The sequence below is a fragment of the Chanodichthys erythropterus genome, chromosome 8 (genome assembly GCF_024489055.1).
Source record: "Chanodichthys erythropterus isolate Z2021 chromosome 8, ASM2448905v1, whole genome shotgun sequence".
Classification (NCBI taxonomy): Eukaryota; Metazoa; Chordata; class Actinopteri; order Cypriniformes; family Xenocyprididae; genus Chanodichthys; species Chanodichthys erythropterus.
The window spans coordinates 1713906-1736251 of NC_090228.1; the positions used below are offsets into that span (position 1 = coordinate 1713906).

A 22346-nucleotide genomic window follows, 5' to 3' on the forward strand; every position below is an offset into this window, starting at 1 on the left:
TACACAAGACAACAAAACATATAACACTGTTCTAGTGGTTTTTGGATATTTTAATCATCCTTTAAATATATCCATATAATATTAATCAACCAATCTCGCTGTTATTGCAAACTTACATGCATCACTTATTCTCATGCATTTACTAACACTGAGCACCATGTGATGATTTCAATCCCGAACTTGCCTATTTGTCGACGACAATGACATTTAGGTGCACATCAGATGACTAGATCCCCATTTGAAATTAAATACAAACAAATCTAGTTTAACGTTTCTGCTGTAAAAACATTAGCTTCTGTCTTTCATCCTCATGACTTTCTCTGTTTAAACAAATTGAACACACTAGCGCAGTAATTCAGTAAAATGCCGACACATAACCCTGCGTAAACACGGCGGGCCGCCACAGCCAGTCGAAAATATGAGCGACGCGTTCCAGTTCCTCAAACTATAATCAAATCTGAATTCAGAGATCGCTTTTACAATGTGCAGAAGCTGCGGCGTGATTTAATTTACCCTGCACACTTCACGACGCTCTCCGGCGGCTCGGATACATCATCCCTAAGTAGTGTGCTCGCTGACGGCCGGCCCAACATCAGAGGAACGACATTTGGAAAGCGGCAGGATTCTAGAAGAATGTGTTTAGATTCAGAGACGCCTGTTTTACATCCTCACACCCCCCGTGTGTTATGCAAACTTGCAGAACGCAGGTTTTATTTGTATGGGTTTCAGCATTTGTCCTCTAGAAACCCGAAACACTAAGATTATCAAACTCAGAAGGTGATTGAACCATCTTTAAATTTGAAGCCTGGAAGATCAAGTACAGATATAGTTGTGTGTGAGAGACAAACTAGCAAAATGATCAATAAGTCTGGTAGGATTAAGGATGGTTTAAGTGTGCGGTTAGACTGAAATCAGTATTCATGGCCGGCGTTCATCCTTCATTTAAAGTGCATAAAGTGGACTAACAGCGCTGGACACGACCCAACACAAGGTCATCAACCCAGTTTTCCCAGTGCATTTACGGCAATCAATACACACACAAACTCGTAGGTAAATCAGTCTGGATCTGGCAGGATTCCTGTGTCTGGATATTCTGCCTTACTGTCCGTCTTCCAAACGAAATAAGATTCAGATATCTTTAGACCTGAAGCACCAGAACAGACTGTTCCAAAAACAGAGAGTGAACCGACGGAGACACCGTGTAATAGACTTAAACACAGAGAACACTTTACAAATATATGCTCTCATAACTTCTGGTCGTGGGAATAGAGAGAAATGTTCCAGACTGAGATTTTGTTGATCGGTAGATGAACTTTACATGAATGGCACTATAGCGGCCCTCTTGGCTAAGGTGCTACGAATTGAGCTTGATGCACTTGAGTATGATGAGATACGATCAATACACTCAGAACTATACAAGCGAACAGCTGTTGTCGCGTCTCAATGCAGGTGAACCAGCAGGAAACAGATGGACTCGTGTGTCTGAGTGGCTCTACAGGACGGCAGACCCTCCTGAGACCCAAACACAGAAACATTTAGATTCCTCACACACTCCTCCGTCCTAATTACACAAGCCTTCTGATGCGCTTCTCCAGAGAGCCTCTTTCCAATTATCTATATGCTAGCGATTCATCTCTTTCTGTTTCTCTCTCTCCATCTATTACACCTCCACTCGCTCGTTTTCTTCCACTGCCTCATTACGGGGAGAGAAACGGATGGAGAGCCGTGTGACGGTTTGACCGAAGCAGCTTAGTATTTCACCTGGAAAAGGTGATAATGACAAGAAAAAACACAACCGTTCAATATAGAAATAAATGACTGAATATTGACCCCTGCTGACACCACTTCAGGCGTATGTGTGTGTGAATACTGCTCAGATCAATTCAGTTCACTGTAACTGAACTCCTAAAAAGTGGAAATTTACTCACCTTTGTGTCGTTCCGACCCCGTATGTCTTTAGTTCTTCTGTGGAACACAAAATGAGATGCTTTGATGAATCAGTGATGAAAAGAAAAGCACCTTAATGACTACTGTAAGTCTTTAGAAGTCAAATAATAGAGTTATTCTACCTGGAATTGATGTTGAACATTGGTTTTTCTGTCACTTGATCATCGCAATGCAGCAAGTTTGGCTTCGGAAGACTTGTAATATAGTGTAAGTTCAGTCAGGACCACTTCTGTCAAAGATAATTGACAATTAGCATACAGTTTGGATTGGCGGATAATACTACAGAACTGAAGCAACATTAGTGATATCTGTTAGGGGTGTAACGGTACATGTATTCATCCCGAACCGTCACAGTTCAGTTCATACTGTCAAACAATGAATATAGTCAGTCACAGACAATCCACACTCCAATCCAGAAGGTGGCGTGAGCGGTAATGCAATATTGTTTGCTAACCGCCATAACGGAATAAGAGCAGAAGAAGAACAGCGCATATGCGAATGACTTGAGCAGTTGTAAACAAAGTCCACTACATAGTGCACACACATCGAATGCGTATTTCTGCACTCATGGACAAAGGAGAATACTTTGAAAGGCTTGTGCACTCAACTGTGTATTTGACCTTCTTCTTTCTGGTACAGTCGGATTACATTAATAAATATCCTGACGCGTACAAGCTTTATAATGGCGACCAACGAGTATGAAGCTCGAGAAAGTGCATCCATCCATCATAAATGTACTCCACACGGCTCCGGAGGGTTGTCAAAAGCCTTCTGGAGTGAAGCGTTGCATTTGTGTAAGAAAAATATGTATATTTAACACGTCATTAAGTAAAATATCTAGCTTCCACCAGACCACCTTCCATTTTCAACTTGCGAAAAAAGCCTAACTGATGCCATGTCAGTTCAATATGGAAGGCGTAGGATGCGCTACGCAAGCGAGAGGCATTACACTTTTTTTGTAAGTTAAATACAGAAGGCGGTCTTGTGGAAGCTAGATATTTTACTTAATGACGTGTTAAATATGGATATTTTTCTTACACAAATGCATTGCTTCACTTCAGAAGGCCTTTATAAACCCTCCAGAGCTGTGTGGAGTACATTTATGATGGATGGAAGCACTTTCTTGAGCTTCCTACTTGTTTTCTGTTGCATCAGGATATTTATTAATATAACTCCAATTGTGTTCATCAGAAAGAAGAAAGTCAAATACACCTAGGACGCTTTAGGAAGAGTAAATCGTGGGGTAATTTTCATTTTAAAGTGAACTAATCTTTTAACAACTACCTTACTATTAATAAACAGTAACTACGTGTTTATTGAGGTAAAAGTCATAGTTAATAGTTAGTTGATAGTGAGAGCTGGACCCTAAACTAAAGTGTGACCATTTTTCCTATTGTACCGAAATCGTACCAAACCGTGACTTCTGTGTACCATTACACCCCTAATGTCTGTAATTCATTAATGTTCTTGATGACAATGACATTAGGGAATGTCAGAGGCTAAATCCTGACTGTGGACAAGAGGAGATGGTGGAGGGTAATTAGCTCCCGAGCAACACAATGAAAGCAGCTGAAGGATAACTGAAAAGGCAACTTAAATAGGAATGCTGTGGTATGCGTCGTATTCCTATAGGAAGACATGGATCAGCTGAGCGTCAGCTGATGCAAGCTTGACTAACATATGACCTGCCAGAATTGATGCTATACGCTTGATTTTTGAATGTATGAATGTACTGGGGAAAAAAAACACAAGTAAGAAAATCATTTTTTTGCCATGCATGTTTACCTTTTTGGAGCTTGCACAGGTTGTGGCCATTTTAACGCTCTTAAAAATTCCCCCATTTGTGTAGAAAAGGCCCGTGTGTTTGTGAATGTGAATGTATTTACACAATAACAGTGTCATGCACTCAGCCACTCAATGTTTCGCTCTCCACTGCATTAACCGATTCGCTTGGCTTCGATACAACAGAGAAAACAGAATCTCTGAATTGCTTGGGGAGACGCCAGGAGCGGCAGATTGTTCCTGTAACCCCACTAACCCATCAACTGAAAAAAACAGGAAAGGGCCTAGGATTGAACCTTGAGGGCCCCCACACCCGGAGGAGATCCCTTTTATCATCAACTTTTATTACATGTTTTCTGTACAAACACTATGACCGCTCAATAACTCATGAGCGACCAGATGAAACGATAACGGGAAGCAAGCTTCAGTTTGAAACAATATTCTTCACTACCAAACATGGCTCAAATAGGAAGCAACAGCAGAGATTCACCCTGGAGACAAACCGATCAGTCCTACAACAACCGGAGTTTGTGTTTGCTCTAGACATTTAAAGGAAAACCAACTTTCTTTTTGGCTCTGAAACGTTGTACTGCGAGGACTTGAGTACTAAATTGGAGATATTATATTCTCCATATATAAACGCAGCAACATCATAGTTAGTTCATGTTACCTTAGGTCGACATTGACAAAGATTATTAAAAAAATATGGCTCACTGCCAGTTCATTTTACTTAATATATTAAGCAATGTTAACAAATGAGACCTTATTGAAAAGTGAAACACTTGTGGTCTTTTTCTCAGCAGAAATATCTGAGACGAATTTAACATAGTGCCATTTTTACGGGTTGCGTAAAGTACATTATAGTTAAAACACTGTGCGAATCATCACTTCTTTGAGGTCTTTAGGCGATGCTTTAGTACAGAGCTAATCTGACTGAGCGCGGAGGGCTTGTACATCCCGCTTAAAAGCCCCCCAGAGGCTCGTCCCCGGGATACGGCTGACGATGCCGGGGTTATTGGCCTCTGAATTCTGCTCCACTCCTGTGACTTTGAGAGATCAGCACTCTGTTCTAGATCACAGACATCCGCGGCTGAGCGAGGGACTTTGAAAAGCTCTGATGGTATCAGGTGTGCGTGTTGCTCAGGCACTGGAAAGTGTTTCCCTCTTCCTTTTAATGAAATATACCAGTTTTGATTGGTTTCCGCATCTAATTCAAACTTTTATCTCTTGGATGAGTACACATACGATTCATGAAAGATTACTTGATAGCGTTTGTTTTTGTAGTTTTTACCAAACATCTCAGTTTTTTAAGAGACATTTTGTTTTGTTTGAAGATGTGCACTTCAGCACTTTCAGCTGGATGTTTTTGCTCACCAGATTACATCTGTTTATATTGTAACATTTTTTCATTTTAAAGGGATTTTACTGTTTTCGTTCAAGTTCTTCGTATGCTCCAGCTTATTGTGGGGCTTGTAATTACACCATTAGTGTTGCTCTGAAAGGGAAATGAAAGCCTTCAGCCAAAGAAATGGCATTAAAATGAAAAGGATGGAAATTTACATCACAAACAGACAGCTGCAAAACACTGCACTGTTTCTAAAAGGCTTTCTGAAAGTACTGCAGTCTTGCTGAAATTATAGTTTGCGATGTTAAAGAGGACTCCATTGTTGCAGCTCCTCTCTTCCCAGTCTGTCAGTAACGCTCTGTTTAGTTCCTGTCTCTACGAAGCCCCTCCTTCTGAAAAGCACAATGTGCTCTGATTGGTCGGCTGGACCATGTCCCGCCCCTTACCATAAACGCCAGTTTCAACACACTACTAACTAACTCAGCCAGGCCCCGCCCCTTTATTCTGCGTATGAATTATTTAAATGAGGAATATTGTGACGTGTTCATTCACGCAAGAAATCTCAAGACTACAATGGAGCCTGTGATGAGCAGGGCGGGCGAGAGCCGTGAGGGAACGGCGCGAGGCCGGTGACGCGAGTGATAATGAGCGTCACCTGCGAGGCGTGCCGGCCTCGAGTCTCTCACGGAGGAGCTCCGGAGGCATAAAAGGAGGAGCGACTACAGTGAAGAACGAGAGAGGACCAGGCCTGGACTTTATTTTATGGTTTATAATGTTTGTGTGGCCGGCAGACGTCCGCGAGGGTCTGCCGGCATTACTTTCGTTTTGTTGTTTGTTTATTTTGAATTAAAGTTTTGTTGAATGTTTGCCGGTTCCCGCCTCCTTCTTCCCACAACTACTAACCTCGTTACAGAGCCGTTTTAGGAAGTTCGGAAACAGTGACACTTGTATAGTGGGACTTTTTCATGCTCAAACAGCAATATTACACACTAAAGAAATACGAAGTGAACATGTAAAAAAGTGTAATAAGTCCTCTTTAACAAAACTTCTGCTGTAGGTTTATGTTTTATCTGTAGATTTGAGCCGTTCTGCTGTCATTATATCTGGTCAAACAGTGAACGCTCGAATACTAAAGTGTATGGGATCCGGCAGAGACTCAGTTTTCCACACAGCAGAATCTGCCTGTTCTGATTACCAGAGAGCAGGTACAGAGCGTTTTTGAGTGAGAGCTCCGGCGCTGTCACACTCAGAACCGGTCCTGGCATTTACATCTCCAGACAGCAGAACATCGCCCTGGGCCTGAAAGCACCACTTCCAGTCTGGGGCTTGTGGGAAAAACGACCTTGTTATTCTAACGGCTTGTTTCGGCACTGTCTGTACTGAATCAGAACTGGGTCATTATCAGAGTGTGTATGATTTCAGATTTACATGAAACAATCAGGAGAACGTAACAGAGAAGGCGCCAGGGTTATTATCATTACCTAAAACTGTAAAAGCATTTCTGCTAATTGAAATAAAGCTGGAAAAAAAAAATATTAGTTGAAAAACTTAAAGTAAATGGAAATAAAAAATGCTGCCTTGAAGCACTATAATTTTTAACTGGAAATAAATAAAAACTAAAACTGAAATAAAATACAAATAAATAAATAAACCTAAATAGCAATATTTAAAAAAATGACAAAAGCACTTTAAAAAATTGCAATTTTAACTAAAATTAACATGAAAACTAAATGTTTAAAATTAAAGTTAATATTAATAAAACTATAATAAGAAGAAAATATATTAATAACATTTTAATGAAACAATATTTTTCTACTTCACTATAAGATAAATATAAATAAACTGAAATTATAATTCATGTAGAAACTGTTGTTGACTTTAACTCATAATGATAAGTTACGCAAGCAAGTTACACTCAACTCAAGATTCAACTAATTTTTTTTAATTCAGTTTAAAATAATTCAAGTTTAAATGACTTATACAGCCAAGTTGATTGTACTTAAAAATTTAAGGCAGCAAATGAATTTTTGTTTTTTTATATATAGAAATATATATTTTTTTATTATTATTTTTAGAACCTTTTTCATCACATTTACCTGAAAATTCACATTACTAAAATGTGAAAATAAAATGAAAAAAGAAAACAAATGATTGACCATTGACAATAATTACAAAATAAAAAAGGAAGAACTCAATAAAACATTTGGAAGGATTACAATATTGGGAATTTTGCTTAAATGTAATTAAATATAGAAATGCAACAACAACAACAAATCTACATATATAATCCATCTCTCTATTTTCTACAGTTTTCCTTAGAAATCCGAATGACAGTATCAGAGAAAAAGAAACAGCATATCGCAGATATTTGGACATTTCAGAAGCTCAATCCGCTTCAGAGGAGAGAACCTGTCAAAACATTTCATTATGAATATGAAACTATAGAAATAACTGCTGCTTCAACATCATAACATCAACATCATTTCCAGTTCTCTCTCTCTTTATTTTCTCTTACTGTCGCTGAGACCTGACATGCACTGGAACGCAGTGCTGCTTTTGTGTTTCTGTGAAACATGTGAGTGTTTGTGTGAAAGCCTTGAGGCCATCTACATATTCAGTGCATACTGTGTCCATACTACAGAAATAGTATGAGGAGTATGGCGCTATTCTGCTTTGCATCTGTGTTGTTGATGATGACCTTGTTTGTGTCTCAGATTTGGCATCGATGTTGAGTGGTGACAGTGTGTGTGTGTATTGGCGGTTTTCCTTCATCACTGTCTGTTCGCACTCCACCATCACTCAACAACCAGCCAACCATAACCATAAACCTGACAGCAGAGCGATCGGGAACGCGCCGGATGCTCTAGAAGTGTGTTTTTGAGTATGTGTGAGATCTTCCCGCTGCTTTTCCCCTTCTCATCTCTGACAGGCAGGAAAGGGCCATCGGTCACACATGTGTCCGGTGGCTTTGAAGTGTTTTCTGCCGTGTTAGTGGTCAGGAGGGCTTCATCGCTGTGATTTTCCCCTGGAGAGCGAGACCGAGGTGGTATACGGCACCTCTGCCAAGAGTGTCACATGGTATTCCTGGCGGAGTGCTCTCTGCTGAATTTAAAGTGCCTTATATGTGCCATAATTAACCCACAACATCTGTCCCGCTGAGAGACTTTAATCAGACTTTAAAAGCCTGATTAAAATTTTTACTGTATAATATGCAATGGTGTTACTTATGCAATGTGACATATATCACAATCAGACTGGATATTTATGGACTTTATCCATCAGGAACTGACTGGAAGAGAAATGAACATGCATCTACTGAAGCAATGCTTAAATGCTTAAAACACGTCTGGTTAAAAATACAAATATTTTATATCTTATATATATATTATATTATATTTTATATATATATATATATATATATATATATATATATATATATATATATATATATATATTTAAATATAAATACATATATTAATATAATATAATATAATATATAAGAGATGCACCGGTATATTGGGAAAATTAGCTTTTATAATTGGCCGATATATACAAACCCAATTCCAAAAAAGTTGGGACACTGTACAAATTGTGAATAAAAACAGAATGCAATGATGTAGAAGTTTCAAATTTCAATATTTTATTCAGAATACAACATAGATGACATATCAAATGTTTAAACTGAGAAAATGTATCATTTTAAGGGAAAAATAAGTTGATTTTAAATTTCATGGCATCAACACATCTCAAAAAAGTTGGGACAAGGCCATGTTTACCACTGTGTGGCATCTCCTCTTCTTTTTATAACAGTCTGCAAACATCTGGGGACTGAGGAGACAAGTTGCTCAAGTTTAGGAATAGGAATGTTGTCCCATTCTTGTCTAATACAGGCTTCTAGTTGCTCAACTGTCTTAGGTCTTCTTTGTCGCATCTTCCTCTTTATGATGCGCCAAATGTTTTCTATGGGTGAAAGATCTGGACTGCAGGCTGGCCATTTCAGTACCCGGATCCTTCTTCTACGCAGCCATGATGTTGTAATTGATGCAGTATGTGGTCTGGCATTGTCATGTTGGAAAATGCAAGGTCTTCCCTGAAAGAGACGACGTCTGGATGGGAGCATATGTTGTTCTAGAACTTGGATATACCTTTCAGCATTGATGGTGCCTTTCCAGATGTGTACAGATTGGTCCTCCAGCTGTTCCTTATACGTACATTAAATTTTTCCGGCCTCTTATTGCTACCTGTCCCAACTTTTTTGGAATGTGTAGCTCTCATGAAATCCCAAATGAGCCAATATTTGGCATGACATTTAAAAATGTCTCACTTTCAACATTTGATATGTTATCTATATTCTATTGTGAATAAAATATAAGTTTATGAGATTTGTAAATTATTGCATTCCTTTTTATTCACAATTTGTACAGTGTCCCAACTTTTTTGGAATTGGGTTTGTACTAGTGGCTAATATATTGGTGCATCTCTAATTATATTATATTATATTTTAAAAACAGCTGATAGTCATGGCCGATATATCCTGTCAATCAATTAATAATTAATTCTAAATTATAATGAAATTATCATTAATTTAAAAGAAGGTATAAAAGGCAGAACCCCCAAACTATCGGTATCGTTATTGGCAGATATCACTCTGAATAATCAGCTATCGTATCGGTGGAGAAATTTAGTATCGGTGCATCTCTAAATATAATATTATGACGAGCAGGGCGGGCGAGAGCTATGAGGGAGCGGCGAGAGGCCGGTGACGCGAGTGATAATGAGCGTCAGTTGAGCGTTGCACTGGTCTCGAATCTCTCACGGAGGAGCTCCGGAAGCATAAATGCATAATAATCGGCTATCATATCGGTGGAGAAATTTAATATTGGTGCATCTCTAAATATAATAGTTTTTGATTTTAGAGTGAAATGTGACTTGGACATGTTGTAATGAGATTAAAAAAGAAAATCCTTTCAAGTTTGAACGATTATGAAGAAAAACATTTAGCTTTTTTAATTTTTTTATTTTAGATAAATGTGCACTTTTGAAGTGTTCAATAAGACCAGGAAAGTAAATAGGGTCAATTTAGATGTCATATTGACTTGAAATGATCATCACATCAGCTATAATGAGGCCCGAAGCGATAAATCACACACTCCTCTCGGAAACTTTAAAGATTTATAACACTCGTCAACTGACTTTACAGACCTGCAGCGGTTTTACATCACCACGTTACGGCCGCGTGTGTGAGACAACGCTTCGACCGTGGCATTTGATTGAGAATGTCTGCTCTGCGTTCCGATGGCAGCCCCAGTGCATGCTGGGATTGATTGAGCTGTCCCAGCGCCCCCCAAACCTGTCAGCCGCTGGAGTTATGACATCATCAGGCCTCTCATAAGGCTCTCCATTGTTTTGAAATGAAAGAACATCAATTTCCTGCCCAGTGAAGCCTACGGGATGATTTGTGGCTGCTATTATCCTGCCAGAGTGTGGCGAGAGTGAACGAATAAGAACCCTGAGAGAGAGACAGAGAGACGAGGAAAGCTGGTGTCTTGCTCTCCGTCTGATCACCTGAGACAGGTAACACCGTTGTGTACCTGCGACATCCGCATACGCAGCTATTTAGACACTTCATAATGAAAATGTTGTCATACTCACACTCCATCCTGTATTGAAAAGGCCACGATAATGCAGTGAGTTCTCATTCAAAATGGAGAAAGATGCTGTTGAGCTCTAAAAGGACAGAAAACAACATAATTATTTTAAATTCAATTAGAAATCATTGAAATATGCTGAATTGCTGTTCAAGAAGCATCTCTGATTATTACCAATGTTAAAAAAACTATTTTTGCAGCTTGATATTTTTATGGAAACTGTGACACATTTCAAAAGAAAAAGAAATGAATACTTTTTTTCAGCGAGGACTGAAGGTAAAGACATTTATAATGTTTCTTGAGCAGCAAATCAGCATATTAGAATGATTTCTGAAGGATCATGTGACGCTGAAGACTGGAGTAATAATGCCGAAAATTCAGCTTTGATCACAGGAATAAATTACACTTTATTATATATTCACATAGAAGCTAGCTGTTTAAAACTGTAATAATATTAAAAGAGACTTCTTTCAAAAACATTAAAAAAATCTTGGTAATACTTGAGTTTAGGGTCCAATTCTCACTATTAACTAGTTGCTTACTAGCATGCATATTACTAAGTATATAAGTATTATATAATTAATATTAAACTGCATTTAAGATGCAGATGGTAGACCAGTCAGTGCAAGTAAGTATAAATCGAAACAGGTATACTAGTTTTGTGTGAAGATCAGCTCATTTTCCCAATTATTTTCCATTCTGCTGTAGCCAGGATTGACACCAATAATCATGACATCAAACCTGGCTGACGCACCAAATTTGACCCAAATGTAAATGGGATTTGAATAGAGATTTTAATCAAGTGATGACTTGAATTTTGGTGCGTTCTTCACACAGAGTTCTCATTTAAATTCTGAAGGCTTGGAATAAAGCATTCAAATCATATATGGTGCTTTCAATTGTTTTTAAAAATCTTTACAGTCCCAGTGCTCAAGATTCACACTGTGCATTCAGAATAAAGTAAGGCTTACAGTTTTGAATGACATGAGGGAGAGTAAATGATGACAGAATGTCATTTTAGGTTGAAGTATCCCTGTAAGTGTCCAGATATTTCTGGGTGCATTGTACCTAAACACCCACCTATCTCTCAAACAGGAGCTGACTGACTGTCTATGTTTCTCGACTGGCTTTAATCTATCAGCGCACCATAGAAAGTGCTGAACGAGGTGGAAAGTTTCATCAGGAAAGTTGCTGTCTTGGTGATACAGTGAGATCAGCTTTTCATACCAAAATGAGAATTTCACTTTTTCAAAGGCATAGCCGAAAACTTTCCCCCAGGACACACACACACTAGGACATGCATCGCCGCACAATGGATACGACGGTCTCTAAAGAGTTTGTGCTTATATTAACCCCCAGAGGTCTGAGTGATTCTGGGGCCCTTGAGATGTTTTGACATGCCCTGACATTTGTGGTTATTTCAGCTACTTATATCATACTATTGCCCAACATGTAATTTTGCTGTATTCAGCACAAACTCTGCTACAATAATATGTGAGCAATATAGATATACATGTTTGCATTTTTTTTTAAATAAAGATTATGCGTGGTTAGTACGTTTTGGGGAAAAAAATCTCCTTGCAATAAGGCCATAAAACATATTCTGAATAGTTGTTCATAAGACTTTTGAGTTATCAAGCTTGTAGGCTAGAATTTTTACTACGCAATTATGTAAAGATTATTCTGAATACTTTAACACAAACAACAATATAATGATTTGAATTTTCTAAGTCAGTTTTTGTGTCAGCACTGCTGTATGCGTGGGAGTGGTGATGGCCATGAATATTTATGTGATTCACACCAGGGGAGACAAAGGACACTCCCCCAGTGGCTAACGGCCCATCAAAGTGGAATGCTGTGAGGCAGCCTGAACAAATAATGTGACATTGGAGACTGAAGTAATGATGCTGAAAATTCAGCTTTATTGAGCATGATAAGCATAAGAGACTTTCAAAAAATTAAAAATGTGTACAAACTTTTGACTGGTAGTGCATGAAACAAAGAAATATATAACCTATATAATTCTACTTATACCTATGTAACACACAAACTATATTTTTACCATAAAATAACATTTAGTGGAAGACAATCTACAGTCTAGGATGGGTGGTTTGGCCCATTGTAAGAGCTGTAAGAGCTGATCATGCAGGAAAAATGTCCAGGATGGAGGGGACAGGGACAGTAATGTTCTTTGCCAGCTCAATGGTCAGTGGTGCAGTGGTCAACAGAGCACACACATCTGAACACAGTCACTCATCTTTGTGCCACTCTTGAAAACAGTTCCTGTTCAACTGAAGACATAAGTGAACACCACATGCCTGGCATTTCCAAGGTGTTAGTTGTTTTTTGCCACGCACTTCTTTGCAATGCACACAGTTCCGGCGACCAGCCGTTGCAACATTCCTGCCATCGGAGGTCAGCTCAGCTCCTGGAACTGGTACATGGTCACTGCTGGTCCGTTTTCGTGCTGCTTTCTGTGACACACCACAGAGCTCTGTGACAAGTTGCTCCATGAACTCTTTATGGGACATGTTACCATGTAAAAAAAGAGTTTGAACAGATTCATTGGAGAATGTGACTCAGCAGAGTTCAGTTGTGGTCCAGTTTCACGGGCGGGCAGGAATCGCAGCGTATGTGGAACCATATCAACATCCGTCTGTGTTTTCCATGACAGAGTGGATTGCCTCTTTGGAACAGGTTCTTGGATATTTTCATTGTCACATCTGTAGAGAGAAAAAAAAAAAAAAAACGTGAGCATGCTGATAACACAATCACTATAGCCATGCATAACAAAGACAGCAGTTTCTGTAATGCCATACAGGTACATATACGTTTTGAATTGAGATGATGTATACAGTTATGTCTGTAAAATATACTTACTCTGTATGATTCTCGATCGCACTGAGAACTGACCGAGATCTGCGTGCCCCTCTGCGCGGTGCTGGTGACGGCGATTGTGAAGCAGCCACATTGCTAAACAAAGCAAAAAAACTATTAGCATACATTCTCCAAAGTAAACTGATGGGCAATTAGCAATTATGGGTGCACAATGTATGTTTACATGTTGATGATGGGCCAAAGGACAGACAAACTTTATCTATTGATGTTCTGTAGACCATGTGTATGATAAACTAACTAAAACTGGGTGAAATATATTACAAATATGTTTACAGAATATCACATTACAAGTGTTTACACTTGAGTATATATACAAACATTTGTAAGTGATATTGTATGGCAATATTTTCTGTAAGTTGTCAAAAGCTAGCCAAAACTAGCTAAAATATAGTCTGAAAACTCATGAGTTTTATATTATCACCACGCACAACAAAAGACACCAGTTTCTGTAATGCCATACAGGTACATATACGTTTTGAAATGAGATGATGTATACAGTTATGTCTGTAAAATATACTTACTCTGTATGATTCTCGATCGCACTGAGAACAGACCGAGATCTGCGTGCCCCTCTGCGCGGTGCTGGTGACGGCGATCGTGAAGCAGCCACATTCCTAAACAAAGCAAAAAAACTATTAGCATACATTCTCCAAAGTAAACTGATGGGCAATTAGCGATTATGGGTGCACAATGTATGTATATATATATGTGCTGACAATGGGCCATAGGACAGACAAATATCTATTGATTGGCCGTAGGCCGCGAGTACTATCTGTTGATGGGCCATAGACCGCACGTTTTCAGTGCATTTCAGACATTTACACCTGTATTCACAAACATCTGTATTTTAGGCATTAGGCTGTATTTTAGCACGATAACTAACTCCAAACCGATATAAATAAATAGTGTTTAGACACTATCACATTATTTCACTGTAGACTAAAATATATTTGCACTAAATCACATCATATTACACCTAAGCAGATATTCACAAACAAGTTACATTAGGCATAAGACCGTATTTTAGCATAACTAAAACTGGGCGAAATACATTACAAAAAGAGAGGTATTTGTGAGGCAATTTCTCGCAAGCAAGCCAAAACTAGACACAATATAGTATGCAATACGAGTTTTATATTATCAGAAAAATAATTATAGTAAACAACTTACTCTGAAATTATATCCTCGTCGGGGTCAATTCGCTGCTGGAAATGCAACTGTTCGTCGTCTGAGTTGCAGTCTTCCTCAGAGGAAAAGGTGAATTCTTCCTCGCTGTCCAGAATCATCTGAAGAGCCTCTTTGTCGGAGTAGCGTGCCATCCTCAAAACGCGATGAACGGTCAGTGAGTGAATCTGATGTTGACACTTCGTGTTTTGTGGCACTGACCGGGGGGCGTGTGCGATGCATATATTACACCTAAACTATTTACCATGTGAACGGCGCGGGGGTGTGGCGGTCTCAGCTCATTACAGATAATGAAGTGAGAAGGAAAAGAAGGAACCTCTCCTTGGTTTCAAACGAATTACATAAACTGTGAATATTTATTTTTGATTTGACTTACTTCATTTAAAAGTAGACATTCTAAGCATTATGTAGATATGTCTCTCATGTCTGTGTGACAAGTATTTGCTGAGTTTCAGATCATTTTAAAACGCATTTCAGAATTGACTTCACTGAGAGGCAGACACCAGATCACACATCATGTTTGTTTTCTTTATTTTGCGAAAAGCACAACATTTTGTTTTTTTTGTAAGTGTACACAAATAAAAGTACACACTTAACACTTTAGAATGATGTATAACACTAGTATGCATGATCAAATTTGACGGAGTATTTTGAGTCTCTTTCACACTGATAAGAAAAAAACGGGGTGGTATCGCCGGCGATACCTTCCGACCTCAGAGTGTTAAGAGCGGCCGTGGACCTTCTGTGTTCTCTGGGCAGATTGGAGCCGTCACACCGCGTGAGGCCGGACAATAGCGAGAGTTATCAGACAGTCACAGAACGCTCTCGCACCTGATTTCCCCCGCCCGCCGCCCATAGATGCGCAGCACGCAGGATTAATCCCGCCGCAGACACGCAATACGGCTCAAGCATCCGTGTTTTTGTTTGCAGGTCACTGCGTGCTCCCTGCATACTGATGGATACTGTTGTCTAGTTGATTAATTCAGAGGAAGTGAAGTATTAGCTGCTTCTGTGTGCATGAGAGCGTGTGTCATTGTGTTATCTGTATTTTAGCACTGTGCTCCGGCCCGGCGTCCTCAGTCTCCCAGAATCATTTACAAACTGAATTACATCTAGTGAACAAAATGAGCACAAAATGAGTCGAGTGTTTCCTAGCAGTCCGACCCTGAACTGGGAAACCTGTCAAAATAATGAGTTTTTTTGGCATAATTCTGGGGTTTAGTAGAGTTTTGGTTTTTAATGAACGAAAATATTAAGTTATCACTATAAATATTTAATGTTTTATTAATTTTGCACCAATAATCCATGTATTAAGGCAAGTACACAAATAAATAGAATAAAATATGAATATTGTAGGAATGTTGCCTTGGCAATATACTGAAATAATTTTAATTTGTAGCACTAAAATTATAAACTGGAAATCAAAACTACACCTAAAATTTTAATAAATTAAAATATTAAAAAATATATTAAAAAAGAATAAAATGAATAAATTATTTTCATGATTTATCACATCATTTGTCAAATCAATAATTCAATAATTAATGTGGTTCAGATAATATAATATTTTTTAGTTTTTGTTGATTAAACCAATCGCCTTCGTTGTATTAACTCAAATTTTTTATTTCAATGAACTCAAAAGGCAACCAGGTAACTTACTTTTTACAGTGTAAACGCACTAGGGATGGGCATTTCAAGCAAAAATAATATTCGAAAATCGCTGGGAATTATTTGATTATTATTCGAAAATCGCACCCCTCCCCCGCACCCACGCATCAACACACAAACAGTGGGAGAGAGACCATTCACGCTTTCAATCTGTATGATATTGATAAACTGTTTAATTCATTGGAGAATATGCTGTCTTAACTCAAGCCATATAATGATAATAATCTGCTAAAACATATTAATATGTTCGTTAATATAAGTGAAAGTAAAATCTGCATGGCCATTCATAACAGTGCGAAGCAGAGCGAGCGCTTTCAATTAATTCCTACGTTGAGCTTCCGGAGGAATAAACTGAAAACGCTCGCTCTCCGCCAGTGTGGACCATCAGTGTCGCTCGCGGCGTTCGCCTCGCTTTTGTCCAGTCCGGCACCTTTTTGTGGACACGCACCATGAATGACTGAGGGGATTTTACTTTCACTTTCAAATTAGCGCCAATTCGGGAGCGGTGACAAGTTATGATACCGATGTTGTTCCTGAACACCGGCAACACCGACTATCGCAGCAAGCTTACCTCAAGCCATATTGATTTTAGTCTGCCCAAACTCGTTATATCATTGTGAACAGCCTGAATGACGGCACGTGTGTCGTGTGAACACTGATTTTAACGTCTCTGTTATATGCCACGCTTGTCTATGTTCTGCTGTTAACAGCTTTTTAGGTGCGTTATTGGCAGCGCGCGCGCCTCCCTCTGGTTACATGAACGTGTCACCATTGGAAACATGAGGATTTTTTAAGACGAAATCGCACAACCTATTCGATATTCTATAATTAAATCGACTAATCGAATATTCGAAAATCGTGACACATCCCTAAAACGCACATAATAAAATAACTAAAAACTAAAAATATAAGCTAATTCAAAATATTAATAAAACTGAAATAAAAATTAGGCAACACCATTGTAAAGAATAACCAGATTACTAATAACCTGATGTGTTATTTTCAGGTACAGTTGAACTTTATTTACAGTTTAACTCTCAGCTCTTCATAACTGAAAAGTGACAATAAAAAAATATTTAAATGTTGGTAACATTTCAATTAATGCATTAGCTAACATAAACTAATAATGAGCAATATATTTTTTGTTAGTTTGTTTATGTTAGTTAATCGATCATTGTTTATTCATGTGAGTTCACAGTGCATTAACTAATGTTAACAGGAGCGTTTGCTAAAATTGCGCCCCTTTCGACAACAGGACACTTTAATTTTAATGCATTGTTCCCTTTTATCAGCGCCATATTTCGAGTTTCGCGTAGTTCAGTTGGCAGAGCATTGCAATAACAGTATGCAATCTTGTGATCATGTGATCGTGGGTTCGATCCCAGGGAACACATGTGCTCATAAAGTGTGTATGCACTATAAATCACTAAGGTTAGGTTTAGGGATGGGGGTGGAAGTAGTCGTTAATAAAAAATTAGTTTTGCTAAATGGAAATAGGAGATATGGTGTAAAAAGTCCACACATTGCATTTAAATGAACACGTCATTTCATGACGACAGACGTAACACAACACTGTCATTATTTTTATGTCCACTAGAGGGCGCATGACTTCAAAACGTAAATATAGGTCGTAAAAAGGTGCTTAAAAAACTACCTTTAGGGTCATTTTTTTTGGAGGACAGTCTCCATTTTCCACAACGGCACCTATCCGAAAAGGTATTTGTAATAATGGCAGAGGTCTGACTAATTTAGTTGCGCTGGTTAGTGTCTATAGCTGATAATTATATATATAATATAGATACGATAGCAAATCAGAGCAACATGAAGAGCCAACAACGTAGGCTAGCATTAGCTACATGATAATAACTGTAACAGCATACATAAACAAACTAAAGTACCGTATCCAGACACAATGTTTTAAACTGAAACGCTTGAACGACTGCATTTCTACGAGCCATTGCGATACATCCACTGTCAACATTAGCGCATGGTACCATAGCCGCAAGCTGGTTAAGGCCACACCCACCCTTCACCTTGCCCCGCCTCTCTCCTCCTCATTAGCATTTATAGCTACAGACCCAGAAACGGCACGTCCTGAGGAAAGCTCATTGTGGGACGGGCTTGTAGTGGCTGAAATTCTGCACCAAGGCTGAATTTCGGGAAAGACACTTCAGATACAGTACTAGGGACCACTTAAAATCATCCAAAAAGTAGCATGTCATGGGACCTTTAATAAATGCTGTAGAGGTATTGTTTATTCTTAGTTCATGTTAACTAATGTTAACAAATGAAACATCGTAAAGTGTTACCAAAAAGTTCATGCAATGTTCATTTATGGCAAAGTTAAGAATGCATTGAGCACATACACTATCAGAATGATGCATGAAATTATGCTTGCGTAGCTAGAAACATCTTACAATGTATTTTTTGGGCCGAAAAGAGTGTGCGGTTTTGTATTGGGTTCAGTCTTGAGCTCATTTATAGGCAGATCTCTGAATCATCCAACCCTCAGACTCAATAAAGTATTATAAAATAATTCAGCACAAAAATCAGAGATGTCAGACAGCAGCTTTATCTGTCATCTCTTCCGGCTGTTAGTGTGCAGGGTCGTGTGTTGACTTTTAATTTTAGGATAATGTGGCCTCACATTAGAATCTCATTAATACGCCAACGTTTGGACACATCTGGAAAAACTTCAGCTTAAATGCTTGAAATCAGTTCTACAGACAAACTGTGACTTTAAATAATGTGGAATTTGGAATCTAGATAAAGAAGAAGCTCAAATTTAAGAAAGTTTTCATTTTTGTAGCACACATTTTGATCACTACATCATTCCCATACCAGTGTTATTTTAATATAATTGATTAATATCAATTATATAAGTTTTTATTAATATTTTGAATAGTTTTTTTTTTTCATTTTCAAGTTTTTGATAATTGTGTCGTGTGTTTTTGTCATTTTTTTATTTATTTTTTAATATCTAGTTTTTTTTTATTAATTTTTATTTCATTTTTAGTTATTTTAGTAATGTAATTATAATGAGAAATGTTGCCTTTAACATTTATTTTATTTCAAGTAATTCTTTTAACAATAATAACCCTGTCCCAGACTGCCAGTTGTGTTATTTCAGAGTTTAACAGTTTAATAATATTCTAAGATGTAGAAATTAGTCATAAAGAATAAGTAAATGTGTTCAATCCTTTGACTGCCAGCGTAACTCAACACATGACAGAGACATTAAACTGAAGTGTAAACTTGTGAAGGATGGACCACACGTTCTCCACGAGTGTTTAGAAGTGCAGCTGTATTTGTCTGTCAGTTCACCTAAACAGAGCTGTTTGTTGTGGGTTAAACAGAAGACCATTTCCTAGTGCTAACCTCTGGTTAACCCACATTTCTGCTCCAGCGTCTATCTGGGATCTTCCCTGCTGCGGAAAGTCTTGAAGAAGAAAATTAAATTTTAAAGGGCTGCTCCCTGCAAATCTTTCATTGTTGATTTAATTATGTCTCGCAGAGCAATCCCTCGACCCCGACCTCAGCCTGGCTCTCAAACACACGCAGACACACACACACGCACACACACGCACAGCCGCTGGAGACCAGTCGAGGTTCTTCTAGCTATTGTCTGACAATACTGACACTCTCATCCTGGTTCTTCACTATTGCCAACGACCTATTAACGCCTTGTGTCATGGGAAAACAGATGTCCAATGAAGAAATCATTGTACTAAGAAAACATTTCATAACTTCAGTTCTCAAAACTCTCCAATATCAGCATTTAATTAAAACAAATGGCAAAAACATTCCAAACTTTTTAGGGGGAAAAATGCACTAAAGGTCGAAAGTTTGAAATAAAGCATATTTTTTTAAGAAGTCTTTTACGTTCATCAAGCATTTATTTGATAAAAATAACAGAATTTTTTATATATATATTTTAAATATTATTACAATTGTATAAATATACAACATTAACACAGATAACATGAAGAATTAACCCTAATAATATTTTTTATTTAAAGTTTATTTTTATTTTGTCATAAAGCAGAAATATAAGTTTTATTGTAGTATCATTGATATACTATTATAGTTTTTTGTTAAAAAACTATTTTATATTAATTTAAATGATTTTAATTTTAAAGTTTTAGTAATTGTATTGTTTTGTCATTCTTTTTTTGTTTTTAAAAACGTTTCTGTTTATTATCAATTCTGAATGTATTTATTGTTTTGTAGAAATTGTGATACGTTTAATTTTTCAGGATTCTTTGATAATTAGAAAGTTCAAAAGAACAGCATTTATTTGAAACAGAAATCTTTTGTCTTTATTGTCACTTTTGATCAATTTAATGCATTCTTAATGAATAAAAATAATCATTTTTTTAAAAAAAAATTCTTCACACCCCAAACTTTTGAATGGCAATGTATCATGGTTTCCACAAAAATATGAAGCAGCACAACTTTTCAACATTGATAATAATTAGAAATATTTCTTGAGCAGCAAGTCATATTAGAATGATTTCTGAAGGATCATGTGACACTGTAGACTGGAGTAACAATGCTGAAAATTCAGCTTTGATCACTGAATATAAATTACAGTTTACAATATATTCACATAGAAAACATCTGTTTTAAATTGTAATAATATTTCACTGTTTTTACTGTTTTGTTTTTTTTTTGTTTTTTTTTTTATTAAATGCAGCATTGGTGAGCAGAAACATAAAAAAATCTTAATTATTCCAAACTTTTGCCTGGTAGTGTATATCCTCTCATTTACTCACCCTCATGTTCATTCCACACCTGTAGGATGTTCTTTTGTCCACTGAAGCAACAAGGAGACGTTCATCCGAATGTTAATGCTTTGACCATAAGCTGATCTCAAATCTCACTCTTGACATCAATGTCACCAAGGCGCTCGTAACTAAATCAGAGACACAAATGAGTCATTTAACACTATCAAGTACAGAGAAGCACTAGCTCTGTCATGGACAGATGTCAAGGACATCAGGCTATTAGACTAATATTTTCTAAATGGATTTCATGGTCAGTTCAAGAGTTTTCATCTCTTTTTATCACCACATGTCCAGGCAATGCGGTCATAAAACAGCACGTGATATCATTATAGAGGTTTGTACGGAGGTTAAGGGTCTCGCTCAAGGGCACAGTGGTGATTGTTCGTGTCTCGCCCCTCACTGGGGTCAAACCAACATCCTTCTGGTTACAAGCGCTGAGTTTTAACCATTACACTGCATCCCATAACCTGGCCCAGAGCAGATGTTGCCATGGTGATGCCCTGAACTAAACACTGCGCCACTGTTGTGACATGGAAAATGCTAATGAATCCCAAAGTCACCTCATTAACCCACAAATGTTCCTGCGCTGGAAACAAGACAATGGTTTTCTTAGCAAGCTGCTTGGAACAATGTAATGGAACAACAGAGAAAAAAAGGATGTTTCTTGTTCTTTTAAAATAAAAACATTTATATGAAGATAATGTAATATCTTGCAGGGTCGTAACCACCATAGACAGTGAGGGGGACAAGTCAATAATTGGAAATGGCAAAATTGTTCCCCCAATATTTGATATTCTTGATGGTGCACTCAATTACGCACTGCTGATTGTTGTAAGATGACAAGAAATTTTAAAAGTTATATTTTTAGGCTGCTCTGCCTCAGTGGTCTAACTGCGCTCATCAATGTCAAAATGATCGAGATGGCCAATCAAATGAAAGGAGGCGGGGCTTACTGTTCACTGAAGATGAGCGCAAATTCACTTTTAGCAGTGAAAGAGTGTGTTGACAACAGTTTTACGTTAGAAATGTTCTGTGACCGACAGTAATATCCACCAATGATGCAAATTACTCAACTTTTTATGTCAT

The 22346-nt window shown here is 37.8% G+C and overlaps 2 protein-coding genes and 1 long non-coding RNA gene across 11 annotated transcripts in view; 1 reads left to right on the forward strand and 2 right to left on the reverse strand.

Annotated features, from left to right (window-relative positions):
- The window catches only part of chrm2a (cholinergic receptor, muscarinic 2a), a 93942-nt gene that overhangs the window by 7521 nt on the left and 64075 nt on the right, over nucleotides 1-22346 (forward strand). The window lies entirely within an intron of this gene.
- LOC137024159 (uncharacterized) lies at nucleotides 34-21373 on the reverse strand. The gene is made up of 3 exons (XR_010895650.1): nucleotides 21249-21373; nucleotides 10727-10801; nucleotides 34-2176 (listed from the first exon to the last, which is right to left on the reverse strand). It is a non-coding gene; the product is annotated as an uncharacterized lncRNA (long non-coding RNA).
- LOC137023747 (uncharacterized) lies at nucleotides 12859-15724 on the reverse strand. Its single transcript, XM_067390801.1, has 4 exons — nucleotides 14791-15724; nucleotides 14142-14234; nucleotides 13603-13695; nucleotides 12859-13445 (listed from the first exon to the last, which is right to left on the reverse strand). The coding sequence occupies exons 1-4, from the start codon at nucleotides 14937-14939 to the stop codon at nucleotides 13139-13141; spliced, it is 642 nt and encodes a 213-aa protein (XP_067246902.1). The 5' UTR covers nucleotides 14940-15724; the 3' UTR covers nucleotides 12859-13138.

Bases quoted from the DNA above. Each gene is read 5' to 3' on its own strand.
- LOC137023747 (XM_067390801.1), bottom strand. From the start codon at position 14,939: ATGGCACGCTACTCCGACAAAGAGGCTCTTCAGATGATTCTGGACAGC. The intron at 14,235-14,790 runs GTAAGTTGTTTA...TGCTTTGTTTAG, and splicing joins GACGAGGATATAATTTCAGA to GAATGTGGCTGCTTCACGAT. The intron at 13,696-14,141 runs GTAAGTATATTT...TGCTTTGTTTAG, and splicing joins GCGATCGAGAATCATACAGA to CAATGTGGCTGCTTCACAAT.